This window comes from Phocoena phocoena, chromosome 9 (assembly GCF_963924675.1).
Source record: "Phocoena phocoena chromosome 9, mPhoPho1.1, whole genome shotgun sequence".
NCBI lineage: Eukaryota > Metazoa > Chordata > Mammalia > Artiodactyla > Phocoenidae > Phocoena > Phocoena phocoena.
The window spans coordinates 101,063,519-101,079,995 of NC_089227.1; the positions used below are offsets into that span (position 1 = coordinate 101,063,519).

The 16,477-nt window shown below is 35.7% G+C and overlaps 1 protein-coding gene across 1 annotated transcript in view; it reads right to left on the reverse strand.

The window, feature by feature from the left end:
* KMT2C (lysine methyltransferase 2C) overlaps nucleotides 1-16,477 on the reverse strand; it is a 291,349-nt gene that overhangs the window by 100,905 nt on the left and 173,967 nt on the right. Inside the window, exons 10-14 of the mRNA XM_065883694.1 lie at nucleotides 9,994-10,163; nucleotides 9,393-9,541; nucleotides 8,495-8,608; nucleotides 7,515-7,592; nucleotides 4,965-5,668 (exon numbers count right to left, since the gene is read on the reverse strand). Of these exons, the coding sequence (XP_065739766.1) occupies nucleotides 4,965-5,668; nucleotides 7,515-7,592; nucleotides 8,495-8,608; nucleotides 9,393-9,541; nucleotides 9,994-10,163 (1,215 nt within the window). The remainder of the gene's footprint in view (nucleotides 1-4,964; nucleotides 5,669-7,514; nucleotides 7,593-8,494; nucleotides 8,609-9,392; nucleotides 9,542-9,993; nucleotides 10,164-16,477) is intronic.

The window sequence follows — 16,477 nt, forward strand, 5'->3', positions numbered from 1 at the left end:
TACTGATCTAATTATCAACTGTAGTTATAAATTACCCTTCAGATCTCAGCTTTGATCGAAAAGAATTTACACAGACCATTCAGAAGAGGTCAGATGCCCCATCTACTGTAACATGGTTTACACCGTTGGTACACTTGGTTTTACTTTACTGCACTTGTATTTATCTATTGCCACTGGAGTATAAGCTTGATGGCAGACACTCTGCTCTTTTCGTTCACTGCTATGTTAAGTAAGCCTTCTGTTCAGCACTTATTGAACGTCTACTTTTTCTACTGAGCATTTTTGCATACATGTATTCATAAATGCATCAATAAACACTGTACTGTGATATGAAACACACTAATTCCATCAGTTGTAGCCTAGAATCTTGGACTTCTTCACCTATTAAAAAATTACCAACCTATTCCATGCACTGTTGTTACTCTTAAACCATCTACAAACTAAAAAAGAAAGGGTTAAAAAATGTAACCATCAGGAGAATTTAAGTTACAAAGAGCGCTAAACAGAACCAACTTGTTCTCAAATGCCACAGAAACTTTAAAAATACTATTTGGCAGAGACTGAATTCGATTCCAACAATAATTATTACTGTTTAAAGTTGGTATTCAGTTTTCTGCTTTGAGGCCAATTTATCAACCTAGTAAAATTACAAAGCTGTTACAAAGACTGTGGGAATAGGGAAATGGGACAATAATGGCAGGTGGAGGGTAGGCTATGATGGGCAACTTTCTATTAGAAGTCAAACCCTGTTGCTGGCTGTTACATATGATCAATGTCATGATTAGGGCCCAAGAGTATCCAATTCTACTGAATCAGTTTAAAACGTGGCCAGAGAAGGTCAGGTATGTCTCCTGGGAAGATTCACACCACCAAGTCCTACGTCCACCCTCTCCCTAACATACTGTGCAAAACCAAGATTGCTATTATTGGGTGAGTTTGATTCAGAGAAAGTGAAAACAGTGAAACGAGAGTAGAAAGGAGGACAATTAGTAAGAGAAACTGAAAACACAAGCATTTATAGTTTGCCTTTTTGGTACATACATTCACTCATGTACATTACAGCTATTGTAGCAAACAATTCATTTTTTTATGACTTACAGAATTCTTTTAACATAAATAAGTCATACACAAAACTGAGTTCAACATCAAACAGAACAAGAAATTTAGTCCTGAGAGTGATAAGAGATAAACTGTATACATACAGAAATGGCTGCTGCCAGCTTTAGCCCTCGGTAATTTAAGAAAGTGAATTTGGCTGGTGCCAGCAATCGTTTTAGTAATGGCTTAAAAAATGTAACAGGCACAAGAGAACTAAGAGGGATGTATGATACTTCTGATCTGTATATGTTGTAGGTTGACACCCCAAAGGCTAGACATTTTTTTAGGATGAAAACTACAGTTTCTCAATGGTTTAGAGCAGTGTTTCTTGGACTTCAGGCTGCATGGGGATCTTCTTAAAATAGACATGTTCACTCAGGTTAAGGTGGGGCCTGAGAGTCAGTGTAACAAACTTCCAGGTGATGCTGATATTCCTGGTCTGCAGGTCACATTCTGAGTAGCAATGGTTTAGTCATTTCTCCCAGAAAACATGCCTAAGCCTGTAAGCCTGAGTAGAGTTTTTCCTCTTGCCCTCTCTGCTTTCCCACAGTACCCTGTGGTTTCCTCTACTGCAGCCTCTATCACACACAGAATAATTAAATAGGCAGTTTAGTTCTAAAATCTGTGCAACCACTACGTGGCACTGAACTTGAAAACCTACTACATCTTGTATTTACTGTGGCCAGGGTTTGACTTGGTCGGGCCTGCAGTTATTTTCACTGGCACATTTCCTTAGAAATAGTTATGAGTCAACATGATGGGTTTCAGGACCACCACTTCACAGCCAAATTTAACACATGAAGTCTCCATTTTCACATAATATCTGCATTATCCTGCAAATCAAGAAAGAAAGCAGGGCAGCACTACCGCTTGCTATGTGTCAGGGGGTTTACAGGTGTTATCATTAAATTCTAACAACCATCTGATGTAGTTTTATGGATGAAGAAACCAAGAGAGTTCACATGGTAACTTGCTTGGTGTCCCACAGACAGTAATGGAAGAATAAGGCTTTGAAGTCAAACAACTGCACTATGGAAATATTCATGCTGAATTTCTATTAATCAATCTTTCCCAGGATCAATTAATTACAGTACAAATATATAAATAATACAAAAAAGGCTTCTTAAAAGTCACTTTTATAAAATGCCACACAGTGTTCAGACTAGAAGGTATGTGGGAAAATCACTGTTGGCATCTACTCTACAACTTTTATTCCTCATAAAGAATAGAGAATATTTACCTATTTACTAATGAAACCTTTTTTGATAGGTTCTAAGACAAAGTATCAGTATGTAGGTTTACCTCATAGGTATCCAGGAATAGACAATTACAACTACTAGAGTAATTTCCTTTAATGAATACCATTATGTATACATTATATACAGCAGTACTTTAAAATTCAAATTTATTTTAGTTAAAAGCTGGATATGAAATAATTTATCAAGAACAGAATCTCTCTTTATTTGGATGATATGATTCACCAATCTGCCTTTTTTAACTTTAAAAGCAAAAACCAACCAACCCCCCAAAATGCCAACAGTGCTTCTTACTAAAAGGTTTACGTCTAGAAACCAGAAATGGAAGAAAGAGAAGGGAGGGAGGCAGGGAGGGAGGGATTGCTTACTTGTAATTAATTGTTAACAAAACTATAATCCTCTACAGCTCACCACTGGAGGCCTGTTTTGCTCTCACAGGAACAGATTATGAAACTGATATGTTAATTCGAGACACTTCAATTAAAATGCTATTGCAATACACAAGTATGTTATAAAATTCTAGGGTTCTTAATAAACTACTTAAATTGATGAAAAATAAGAAATTCAGTTCACAACGTAATGGCAAAGTGGTTACAATCTAATGAAGTACTATTTTTGGAAACCTACTCTATTGAAGAAATTTCACCTTCTCTATGAGAACCTCTCAACAGATGTCAGTCTTAGAATTTATGTAAATTCCTAAGCTCTCCACATATATGATGTTAGCAACAACAACAACAAAAAAGGTGGAAAGGTAAAATGAAGAAAAAAATTTTTAGCATTTGAAAGTTATCAAAATATATTTAAGAGTACTTATGTTTTTCTATGAAATTTTCTTTAAATATTTAAGAATACTTCAAGAAAATGTTTCTAAGAAAACATATTTCATAGAAGATTTAACAAAAACTTTCAATATTATCATGAGAGCAATTAGTACATGAGTGTCTGAAGTAGATCACAGTCATGTGATTTCATTAAATATTTTCCCATAAAATAAGATGATACAAATAAGATATCTTGTTCTATCCAACGCATAGTCTCCACAAAAGCAAAGCAGTGTATCAACAAGCTTTTTGAATCACCAAGTGAAGGTTGTTTCCTATACAACTAAAACAAAACTGGGAGGTAGAACATGGCCTACAGCTGCTTGTGAGATTAGCAGCAAATTGTGAGGTAGTAATCAGACAGTAGCAGCTAAATAGAAAGGAGAATACTACCACAGTTGAAAGAGAACATAGCAGAAGTAGTAACAGTAACAAATATTAAGACACAGTTCATGTAAAATGGGATGAACTTGGAAGAAAAAAAATATATGTACATACACACTCTCACACACATACAAAAATACCCACACTATTTTGGAGCATAGGTCAACAGAATAATAATCGTAATGGCTTCTCAGTTGGAGCAGAAGTTTCTAAATAAGGAGAGACACCAGTAAAATTTAACAGGAATATTTATGATGCAATATCCTTAAAGAATGTAAATGTCTGAACCAAAATTAAATTTGAGATTCAAATTTCCGTTGCTAAAGTCTTTTCAGAGCCAAAACTACACAATTAGTATATGCTATTCAAAAAAAGAAAAGGAAAATAAAAGAAAAAACTAAGGATGAAGAAACTACTTTGAGAAGAAAAATCTCTCTTAGTAGAATAGAAAATAAATATCAAGTAGGAGACTAATTTTCACATTAAAATAAAGTTTGATTTAACTTTTTTACTGGTGTCACAATCCCAAAATTAGACGATCAAAATATTATTATTCCTATAAAAAGTTAAACTTTAATCACTGAAAGCAATTTAAATCATGAGACTTAAAACTCCAAATTATTATTGTGACTAAACACTTCTGCACTGTTTGATATCTTGCTGTTTTATGAAAAACTTCAGAAAGTAGAAATTTTGTAGAACACATAATTCTTAGCTATAGTATCTTCACTTTGCTTTGTAGTTTCACTCAAATCCCACTGAAAAAGATCTGGAACTTACCCTTACAGGGTAGAGTTCACAATCACACAAGTTAGAACAATCATGGGAAGAACTCCCTTCATTTCCTGAAGATCAACAATATAATCCTAAAATTTTGTTCACAAAACCACTGAAGTAAGTCCTAACTTTAAAAAACTTCCCACAAAAAGTTAGCAATCAACAGAAAAAACAAAATGATAAGTTTCCCTGCATGAAAAATACTCTAGGTAAATTCTGATGCTTAAGCAGTTAAAAATATGTACAACGAATAATATCAATAAACAAACATATTTGAGGGGAAAAACAAAGGTTAATTACACTATACCCAAAACCTTACTTTTTTTTTTAAGTCTCTGCTGTTACTATGGCATAGAACTAAAAACTTCTTTAAAGTGTTTTCTATTAGAAACTATAATCAAAGAGGTTGCACTTAAATTCCAATAAGATCACTTCAAGTTTAATAAACTAGTCTTCATTAACAGTGTGTTTTTTGAAGTGGCCAAAACACATAAGTCGACATTACATCTACATTCCACCTAAACGGGAAAACCTGCCCTCCAAACCAAAGCTACACATACACTTTTTTTTACTTTATAGAATCACTCCAACATCTTTTCTATCAACATCATTAAAATCACCATACCTGTCTGGACCGAGGTCTCCCAGGAGAAAATTTCCTTTTGGTAATAGCTGGTTTACCCATGCCAATTTTGGGGGTGACTGAGATGTAAGTTGTTGGCATGACGTTTCCAGCAGAAGCACTGGGAGTCGACGGGTAAGTATGCAGCATGTCGTGGGAAGGCAAGTCGGAAGGAAGTGCTGGAGAGGAAGACGCCTTTGCCTTGCTCATGCCCGCTGCTGATGAAGACGGTGACTCTATCTCAGATGGTAATTTTACAGATTTGCTTTCTTGGCATACACCATCTTTCACACAACTCTCAACTGCAGGAGCCACTTCAAAGTCCATAAATGCAGTAGAAGGTTCAGGATTTTCTTTCTGTTCCATTTCTTTTGGTACCCTTTCTATGGCCAACTGTTCCTTAGAACATAACGCCGTACCTTCCCCACCGGGGGACGGGACAGTGACGGATTCAGTGTTGACTCCTGGAGACCGGGATTCTTCTGGGGATGCCGCCATGTTAGGTCCCTCCAACAAGTGCACTTCCCCCTGCTGCACAGTGACCTGGGGGGCAAGGGCTTCAGCGCTGTCTGTCACTTCCATTTTGTTCTCATTTTGATCTGCACCGCAAGTGTGCATCACTTTAGGAGGCATTTCCATTTCTTCGCTATCAGCTTCACGAGAAATCTGATTTTCCAATTCAGGATTCATTTTATCTTGGGATGATTCTATAAAATTTCAAATATCTATTATGTTAATGTACCTATGAATTTTAAAATTTCTAACTATGATTAGGTATAAAACATTAATGTCTTACATGTCTGTAGCTCTATGGTTTAAAAATAATAAGCCTGGGTAGAAAAAAAACGTTGGCGGGGCGGGGGGGATCCAAAACATACTTTTTCTTAAAACCATGCCTTAAGTCAGAAGGTATTCATCAAGAAAGGCAATAAGGCAATTACCAAGTTTAGTAAAGGTCAAAAGAGAGCAGGGTTTATGGATTAGAATCAGTCACCGATCAGACCAGAAAACCTACAAGAACACTACCTTAATGGGATCCCCAGAGTTTAAGGTAATTTCTGGTAAGAATATTAAAATAGAATTCATTTCTAATATAACTATTATTATGATGTTTCACAGTTTGGTCACTTACAAGAGGATTTAAAATTTTGTAGGTGAAGTTATACTCATTTTACAACTAGGAAAATGAGGCTCAGTGATATTACATGATGTGTCCAAATTAAAAAAGTTTAGTCTAGAATAAAAAGAATTTTGCAATAAGCCGACACAAGATGTAACAAAGCTTCTGTAGACTCAAATATGTAATGACCATAGACAGAAAAGACGTATTTCACTTAGCCATACATGCTAACACAATCAATACATTTTTTTGGATATAATTATTGTTCTTCCTCATCATCTATAACCAAAGAGACTTATCTTAGCAAATCAATAAAAAGAATTAGATATCAGAAGTATCTATAGTCACTGACTACTAAATTTTTTTTTTTTTTTTTTTTTTTTTGTGGTACACGGGCCTCTCACTGTTGTGGCCTCTCCCCTTGCGGAGCACAGGCTCCGGACGCACAGGCCCAGCGGCCACGGCTCACGGGCCCAGCCGCTCCGCGGCATGTGGGATCTTCCCGGACCGGCGCACGAACCCGTGTCCCCTGCATCGGCAGGCGGACTCCCAACCACTGCGCCACCAGGGAAGCCTGACTACTAAATTTTAAATCAGGGTACTAGTAAGTTAAACCTTTAACCCAATATTATTTAAGAGTAAGGTTAGAGGTCCAATTGACATGGGCCCTAAGTGGCTCTATTAAGTAAGACCACTGATGATAAAAAGCACTTATTTCAAATGCCATCAGGGTAATTTCTTATGTACATTAATAAAGACACTAATTTCCTTATTTACTATTTACCACGGTGACTGAAATTTATATATGTTCTTATACCAAAATGAAATCTCACTTCTCACTCCTGCTTTATTGAAAGACTATAGTTGAAAAGGAAAAAAACATCAAATAACAGATCTGATCATACTAAATATTTTTAAACACAAAAGTACTTCAAAAATACTTTAATATTTTAAAAGTAATAAAAAATGGAGTTTTAAAACAGAAAATACATATAAATGAATATTTTTGGTTTAAAACCGAAAGTATCACCATTTGAGTGACTCAAGTAAAACAATCTTAATGCTATATGATGCCTAAATTATGTGCTCATAATAGTAGACCGACTACCTCAAGTCTCACTGGCAAAGAGGAACGTTTGCAATACACACTCAGAACACGAGGATGTTCTTTCTCCTCTGTGCTAGGCAGGAAGGATTAAGATAAAAGCGCAAACATGCTCTATTTCTGCCTTAGAAATCCACTGCCAATGGTTTTCCAGAAGAGGATCACCTAACCACAGACTGAACTACCGTCATGTGAGTATAGCAATAGTAAACAATTCATCTCTAATTTGAAAAGTCACCTTAGCAGACTATGACTCGAATCGCATAGCAACCATAAAGGCGTTATGCTATAAATCAATCAAATTAGATGATATGAACATGTTGCCTACCAGCAATGAGAAGTCCATGCATGCCATGACTTTCCGGTGGATCACTCCTCTGCTGCTCTCCAGTATGGATGTGAGCTGCTGTGAATAACACACTTATGGAATCTCCAGCAAGGAGTCCAAACTCCTCTAACACTGCCTTCTCAACAGTAATTTGGGTAAGATATTTATCCTTCTGCCAAATTCCAATTTCAAATATAAGCATAAAGCATCCTGTTACTATTCATTTGTTAAGTAGGATATGGAAATGAAACTGGATATGGAAGGAATCTGATTATGTACTATAAGATTATTATATAGTTTTGTCTTATTTTTCTTCACTTTATATCTTTATGAAGTATAATTTTTAATGAGAGGTGTTTAAATATAAACTTAACCTCAAAATATCTCAAGGGCTTTTTATGTATACATTCAACCTATATAACGCAGTATCACATACAATCAATCCCACAGACTTTGAGGTGAGACCAAGATTAAATAAGTTGTTTTCCCCAAACCTGGTCTCTCATTAATTCCAGATCCTCAAGTACAATAATAGCTATTACCAATAATGCAAAAAGCTTAACTGAAATATCATTGAAATAACCCTCAACAAGACTGCTTACATGATCTAAAACAATGAATTTTTCATTATCTCAGCATGAAACATCTCACAATCAGCAACAGCTCTAGTTAGTAATTACAAAGATAACTAAAGAAAGAACTTGCCTTTTAATGAAAATCACTTGATCCCTAAACAAAGTATATATTTATGAGTAAGTCTAGATTACAGCTGAACTATCAATACAATATATACATGCCCTTTCCCCAATTAATTTCTAAGTTTATTTTATTTAAAAAGGCTCCTCTCTAAATAACTTCGTACATGACTATGTCTCAGCTTATTTTTATCTAGGGTACTAAAGTTGCAGATGTTCACATATTCACTCTACACACGCATTTTCTTCAGAGAACAGACTGTCCATCACCAAAAACACCCTTACCATCTGGAACAGTCCCAGGCGCGGGCTGCTGGCCACCGACGTCTTTATTAGCCGCGTGCTCCAGAAGTACCATGTGGTCCTCAGGGCCTTCAACTTCCATTTCATTGTTACAATCTTAACAGAAGATTATTTATTCTTTAGCTCAGAATGAGTTCTTCTGTTTTTGTTAACTAAGTCAACAACTATCACCTTGTCCTAATGGGGGTAAATTATCCCTGAAAATGCCATAAATTCTTCTTCAGATTTTTCTATTTTGAACCAAATATATATTTACATTTTTCCAATACGGAAAATATAATGAATTAAAAAGTAACTGGAATTTTATTATTTTGAAAGGATACTGCACAACTGTATACTGATGGCATACTAGAAACAAAATGTTAGTAACCAAGATGTGTCTACTTAAACCCCTTGCAGATGATAAAACAGAACTTCTATAGACTTTGCCATTCATACTGATGAAAATGAAAAACGATGATTAGCAGGTCTGTTCCCTTTATGATCTAAGAATCTTGTTATTACGTTTATAACCCAATGGTCTACTAATAAAACTACATGAACAAAATTTAATAAAACTAAAATTTGTTTGGAGTAAAATAACCCAGAGTATGAAGTGCAAACTAGGTCATAGAGCCAAACAGTAAGGAACTCCCACTGTTGGCCCAAAACACACAATTGTAGGAGCGTACGATAGTCCTGGAATTCAAATATTGGGTGAACAGCTGTAAAGAAGCTAGATTAGATGTTAACCATCAGATTCAGAGATGACCAAGATCACAGGTACAGAAGCTAAAAATAAGATGGGATCTGATACACAGGATTCCCTCATTGTTACTAAAGTAATATGCTGCTGACTGGTTGGCACAGCATCCTAAAGAACAAAAACTCTCAAATTTACCTGTAGTGAGTTCAGCCATCTCCACTTCATCACCTGGCTGTAATGGATCCATCTCAGCTAAGTGTTTGCAATACATACAGATGTACTCTTCTTTGAGCTGAGAATCCAGTTCATGATCTGTCGGTTTGTCACATTCTAAGTGAACCCATCTGTGATGATAAATATATTTAAATAAAATTTTCTAATTTAAAGTCAAATTAATATTTAGGGAAAAGAAAGATAATTGCTGAAAAACTGGATATAGGAAGGGGTAAGGATGGAAGAAGAGGTAATAGGGGTTAGCAATTGAAGGTTCTAGAAAAGAAGCTGTCATTTTTGGATGTCATCACAGGTGTTGACCTTTTTTAAACACATTTTAAACTATTTACTCTTTACTTTTCCCTCTTAATGCTTGTTTCTGGTCTTGTCTTATTTTTTGCCCACTTACATCGTTATGCCTTTCAGACTCGTAAAAACATACTTTAATTCCATCTACAATGGCACTCAGTATTGAAAGGATTACTGGAATGACAAAAGCTTGGATCTCAAAATAACATGGCAGAGCAGATAATCACATGGACAGAAGAACTGACAAACAAATGGAATAACTATATCTTCTTACCTTTTGCACATATTACAATGAAGCATGTCTTTCTGCAATTCTGGATGGTAGCACTTCCCACAGAAAGGACATAAGTTATCCTGCTGTTGGTAACAACTGTCACATACCAGGCAATTGTGGTGCCACTGAGAACTAGATCGTGTGCCACACTCGACACATATTCTGCAATTCTAAACACCAGGAAAAATGAAAACAGAAACAGTTTGTTATGCATTTGTACTGCAGTTCTGGGGTAAACCTTTTTAAAAAATCAGTGAAACATTTGTAGATTATATATTAAGCTTTAATTTTTATGACACTAATTTAGGGTGTACATTTTTGAAAAAGAAGTTTGTTTTGAACATCTGATGAGATATCACTCAATTTACACTGAAACCTCCTGGAAAGTGTAAGTAGTGGATAGAGACATCCAAGAAAACATAAGTGGGGAAGGAAGAAAACCAAGAACGTAGCAATCCAAACTTCAAATAAAGAAACACATTCCAGAATCAGGAAGTAGCTCGTGTTGAGTAAGTCTACTCAACTCACTACTCTGAAAGCAAAATGGTCCTGCTAGGGAATTCTGTTTGTTTATGGGTAGCTCAGAAACTAAAAACAAGAATTCACACTAAGGAAATATAACCCACTCCAAATGATTAGGTGTCTGAAATGGTGAAAATAACCACTCAACATCAAAATCCAATTGTGGCTTCTCATATTCTCAGAACAGAGAGGCACTACCGTTAGCAAAGTAGAACTGCTGATGTGCAAGGGCCTGGCAGAGGCCAGCCAAACCTTCTGCACCTCTGAGCTAGGCTGCCTTAAAATCCTGGGCACAAGGCTGACAAATTGTGGGACTCTCATTACCCCCCCCCCAACTTTGCAATCTAAAGCACCAATAAAAAAGGAACTTTATCTTTTTGAGCTGCTGGTATCTTTTGATACAAAAGAGATGCTCACTGAAAAAGAGAAACTAGCATGAACCACAGATCTACTAAAGTCTTACAGATTTAAAATGGAGGTACTCGTAAATACTGATGACAAAATCCTAAGTAAAATGTTAGCAAACAGACTCCAATAGCAAATCAAGAAAAATCATAAACCACGTCCAAGAGGAGTTTACACAAAAATGCAAGTATGGTTAAATATTAGAAAACCTATTAATAAAATCTAACATATTATTAGGTCTGAGGAGAGAAGATAAATTATTTCACTAGATGCTGAAAAGACCTTTGGAAAAAAATTAAAATCCATTCCTAATAAAAAAAAAACTTCCGAGAAAATTAAAATGGGTAGGTATTTCCTTAATGTGACATACACACATACCTCAATTCTAAAGCCAGCATTTTATTTAATTGGGGAACCCCAGAGGCAGTCCCACTAAGGTCAGAAACAAAGCAAGGATGCCTACTATCTCCACTACTATTTAACATGGTTCTGAACCAATGTAAACACTAAAACAAATGAAAACAGAAGCAAAATAGGAAAAGAAATAAAACTATTTGTAGATGACAAGACAGCATACTTGGAAAATCCTAGAGAATGTATCACAAATTTAATAAAAGAATTTAACGAAGTAGCAGGATATAAAATTAGCAATGAAAATTCAATAGAATTCACATACACAAATAATAACCAGTTAAAAGATATAATGAATGGGAAAATCCCATTTATAACATCAACAAAATAGAGAAAACTTTTAAGAATAAACTTAAGAAATGTCCAAAACCTAAACAAAGAAAATTAGAAAACATTCCTAGAAGACAGTAAACTAGACTTGAACAAATGCAAAGACATACCTTGTTCTTCGTTAGGATGTCCTAACATCAAGATTTCACTATCAATGAATAAATTTAAAGTAACCTGATAAAAATTCCAGTGAGGTTTTTCACAGAGCCTAAGGTTCATATGGAAAAATAAATGACAAAACAGCTAGGAAAAATGTGAAATAGAAAAGATCTGACGGTGGACCACAGCTACCAGATACTGCAAAGCCTCTATAATTAAAACGGTACGGCATTGGCTCATGAAGATAGAAAGACAGAGCAATGGAACAGACAAGACATTCCAGAAATAAACCCAACTAAATCTAAAACTCTAGTCTGGAATCTCAAGTCACTGAGGCAAAGACTGTCTTTTTAGTGAATGGATTTTGGACAACTGGATAGCCAACTGGGAAAAGATAATTCATACCATATAGAAGCATCAACTAAAAATGGATTAGAGAGCTAAATGTAAAAAATAACATAAAAACTAGAAGAAAATATGAACTCTCCTATAGCCTCAGTATAGGAAAAGGCTTTCTAATTTTAACTCAAAAATCCAAAAGCAATAGAAGACTGATAAATCTGACTATATAAAAATAAACTTTTGCATGGCAAAAAATAACACAGGCAAAGCTAAAAGGCAAACAGCAAACTGGAAGAAAAGATGTGCACCGTATAACGCAGCTGAAGGCCTTATATCCCGACTATACAAGGAGCTCTTAGACTGTGGGGTCATCAAAATCTTCAAGAGTAACAGGCAACACACAAGAACAGACAACTCGCAAAAAGGGGTAAAAAATGACCCCTAAACACAGGAAAAAATGACCAGCTTCACTCAAAAGAGAAAAGAAAATTAGACTACACTGAGATAACATTTTTCACTCATAAGACAGGCAAAAATCAAAAGCTGAACATGACAGCCTGTTGGCAAGGATGTAGAAAAGAAGTTCTCTCATGCATGAGTGGTGGCAAAAGGAAGAGCCACAAGTCCCATGAATGGGAATTTGATGATACCTAACAAAATTACATATGCATTTACCCCCCTAAGCCAGTAATCTACTACTAGAAATTTATTCTAGAGATTTGCTCCCAGCAATTCAAAAACTCATATGCACAAAGTTATTGACTACAGAATCACTTCTAATGTAAAATATTGGAAACTACCTAAATATTCAAGCATACGACATTGGCTGAAAAACTATGGTTCAAATAAACAGAAGAAAGAAAGAAAGAGAGAGAGAGAGAGAGGAAGAAAGGGAGAAAGAGAAAGAACGAAAGAGAAAGGAAGGAAGCAAGGAAGGAAGGGAGGAGGAATGAGGAAGATCTCTATGAACTGATATGAAGTGACTTCCAGATTTTAAGTTAAAAAAAAGCAACATGCAAAAGAGCACATATGCTACCTTCAGTGTAGAAAGGGGAAACAAAAATATATTTGCTTATCATTACAAAAAAATACAGGAAGGATGAATCAGAAATTTTTGAAAGCGTGTTAATATCCTATGTATTTTTAAAAATTAAATCAATAAGAAAAGAATGGGGAATTTTTAAAAAACCAAAATCTTCAAGGATAACAGGCAAAACACAAGGGTTCTTACTATACGAGAATGGATATGTGAGAAGGCAAAGAACTCAGCAGGAGGGATCAGAATTCGAGGTATTGGTGTAAATTCATTATTTATAAACGATGTACATGTGTGCGTATACGCATACTTATGTGTGTATTTGTAGATATGCATATGTGTAAATGTATACACATGCATGTATTTACTGCCTCATCTGCTGAAAGGACAAAGAAGCAAACACCCCCAGAGCAATGGACACACCTAGCACCCAATCTTCACTAAAGGAACTTGGCCTATTAAGAGGACAGATTCCAGGGCTAGGGCAGGGAGGTGTAAGATGATTTTGGAGTTATCTTGTTATGCCCAAATGTAATGAAGTGCTTAATGGTGAGGGCATGCCACATAGACATAGGAGCCAGCTTGAAAAGGATATCAAAGGCAAAACTGGACAATTTGAGCACAAAACAAATTAGGTACAGTAAGAAATTATAAATTATCAATAATAACAAGAATTCATGAGTCAATACTGACAAGATATACATGATTTTAACATGTGAAAGAAGGGAGGGTTCTTGCTTACAACAGAATGCAGGGGGCTGACTGGTAAATGTGAAGTTAGAAAAGCATCATTTTACAAACAACAGGTAAAAACTGCATCAGGCATTGGCTCCTATAATCTTGGAGAAAATTCTGAGGAGCAACAAGATATCTGCACGGTATTAAAGTGTCTCCTCACATACTGCTTTATTAGATAGAAGAGAGAGAAAGAAAACAGTGGAGAAACTTTACAGCAGCTTGACCAGATTATCAGAATTCACACCACCTGTGAGGGAGAGAGAAGCATCAGGTGCATCCAGCTGAAAGCCTGAGAAGAGCACAGCACCACTTATGCAATATTCTGCCCAAGAATGAATAATTCTCTCTATAATCATGAGGAAATATCAGACAAAGACAAAATAAGGAAAGTTCTATTTGTGATTTAAAGAAAACAAAACAAACAAAAACCAGGTATGTGAGGAAAAACTCTATTATTCAAAACTGTCAATATCAAAAAAGACAAAGAAGGGCTAAAGAAATTTTCCAGATGAAAGGACTCAAAAGAAACATGACAACTAAATGGAATACTTGATCCGAGACTATCCTGGAACCTACACAGGAGGAGGGAAATGCTATATGGGATCAAGTGACAGACTGAAATATGGATGGTAGATTAGATATATTGATGTAAATGTATGGGGTGATAATAGTGCTGTGATTATGTACGAATATCCCTATTATTAGGAAATACACATTTAAGTATTTAGGGGTAAAGGGAACAGTGTGTATAACTTACCCTCAAAATGGTTCAGGGCAAAAAAATATACACGGGGCAGGGAGGAAGGAGAAAGGGCATGGATGACAATACTGAAATCCTAACAAAAAGTGAATCTAGGTAAATGGCATATGGGTTTTATTTTTCCAACTTTTAAAGTTTGGAATTATTTCCACATAAAACCTTTTAAAACACATCATATACCCACACATCAGCATTCTTGAAAGAGAAACAGAGAAAAGAAACCTACGGGACAATGACTGGTATATAACGACGTTCCTAAAAAGATCACCCTCACTTCAGTGCAAGCAGCCTCGCCAGACTGACACCGTTCCTGGGAAGGCACACCCATCTGCCTCTGCACCTCCAGCCCGCACCACACTGTTTGCATTTGACTAAAGACTATAGAGAACTATGAAAGAATTTAACAGTAGAGAAAGAGTATCATTCTTCAAACTGAAAAGAAGGTAAGCATTCCTATGAGAAACTCCATGAGAATTGAGCACTTTAGGCATTATGCAGAGCACTTTACAGGCAGCATCTCGCTAAATCCAACACCCCTGTGAGGTTAAGTACTATTAACTACATGATGAAACACAGCTTACAGAAGTCAAATAATTTGCCAAAGATCCTGTATTTAGTAACTGGAAAACCTGAGATTTGACTCCACAGCTTAATCTTTTTAATCACTTTATAATACCTCCATAGAACAGAATAAAACACACACACTATCCACTCGTATTCTCAGCAGTATTATAAATAATTCTGTCACGTGAAAGAAAATAGCAGACTATTACGGAAAACAAATTAGTAAGGGCAGAACAAAAACAAGCCAGAGAACAACCTTGAGAAATAAACTAGGAATTCTGAAAACATTTTCCAAAATAATGAAAACCACAACAAAGAAAATAACGAATTAAAGCAGAAAACAAAATCACCTAGATGTTACTAAAGATTATTAAGGAGAATGTAAAGAAAGTAAATATTTTTTAAAAAGATGAATTTAACCAACACTTCCCCTAGACCTTTCCACGGGCCTAAAGGGAGAATGACAATGGTCAATATGTTCCAGACAACACTAATTAGTGTAGAACCAACATCCTGGAAGCAAATCCAAATAACTGAACAAAAATAAAGATCTCATGGCCTTCAAGCAGAAAACCAATTAACTAATTAAACTAAAATCAAAACAAACTTCTTCTGTAATTCCATAAACTGGGGAAAAAAATGGAAAAAAAAAAGTATCCAGAGTAAAAAAAAAGTTGTAATGCAAAACTGTACCAAACCAAGTTCTTCTGGTAGTTTGAAGGCAACAATCTCTTTCAGGTTTGCAAGATTCCAGAATATTTACAATTCTTTTATAGAAGTGCATAAGCAAGTCTCCAAAAGACGGGGTGAGATGAGGTTGGAATTTACAGAGAAGATCCCTCCCTCCCCAAAGAAAAAGTCTATAGTCTGGGTCAACTTAAGACAGAGAGGAGGGAGAAAACTTCTGATTTCTTCATTTTCAATGGCGGGGGGGGGGGGGGGGGGGGGGCACTTTTAATATTTTCAACATTTTTAACTTAATATTCTGAATTACAAATCACTGCAGGGAATAAAAGGAACTGAAAAACAGAAAGGAAATTAAAAGAACAGGTTTGTCTCAAAATAGCCAAGCATTTCAATTACATCCATTAGTCTAAATACTTGACTATTAAACCTTTCAAAAGGTACAGTTAAAATGACACAGAAGGATGCAAAATGAAAAGATCACATTCAGCTGGTAAACTAAAACCCCACTCAGCCATATTTGTCAGGCAAAGCAAAATATCTGGTCCCCCTCTCCCACCACAAAAAAAAGGCATTACACAATATAAAGAGAA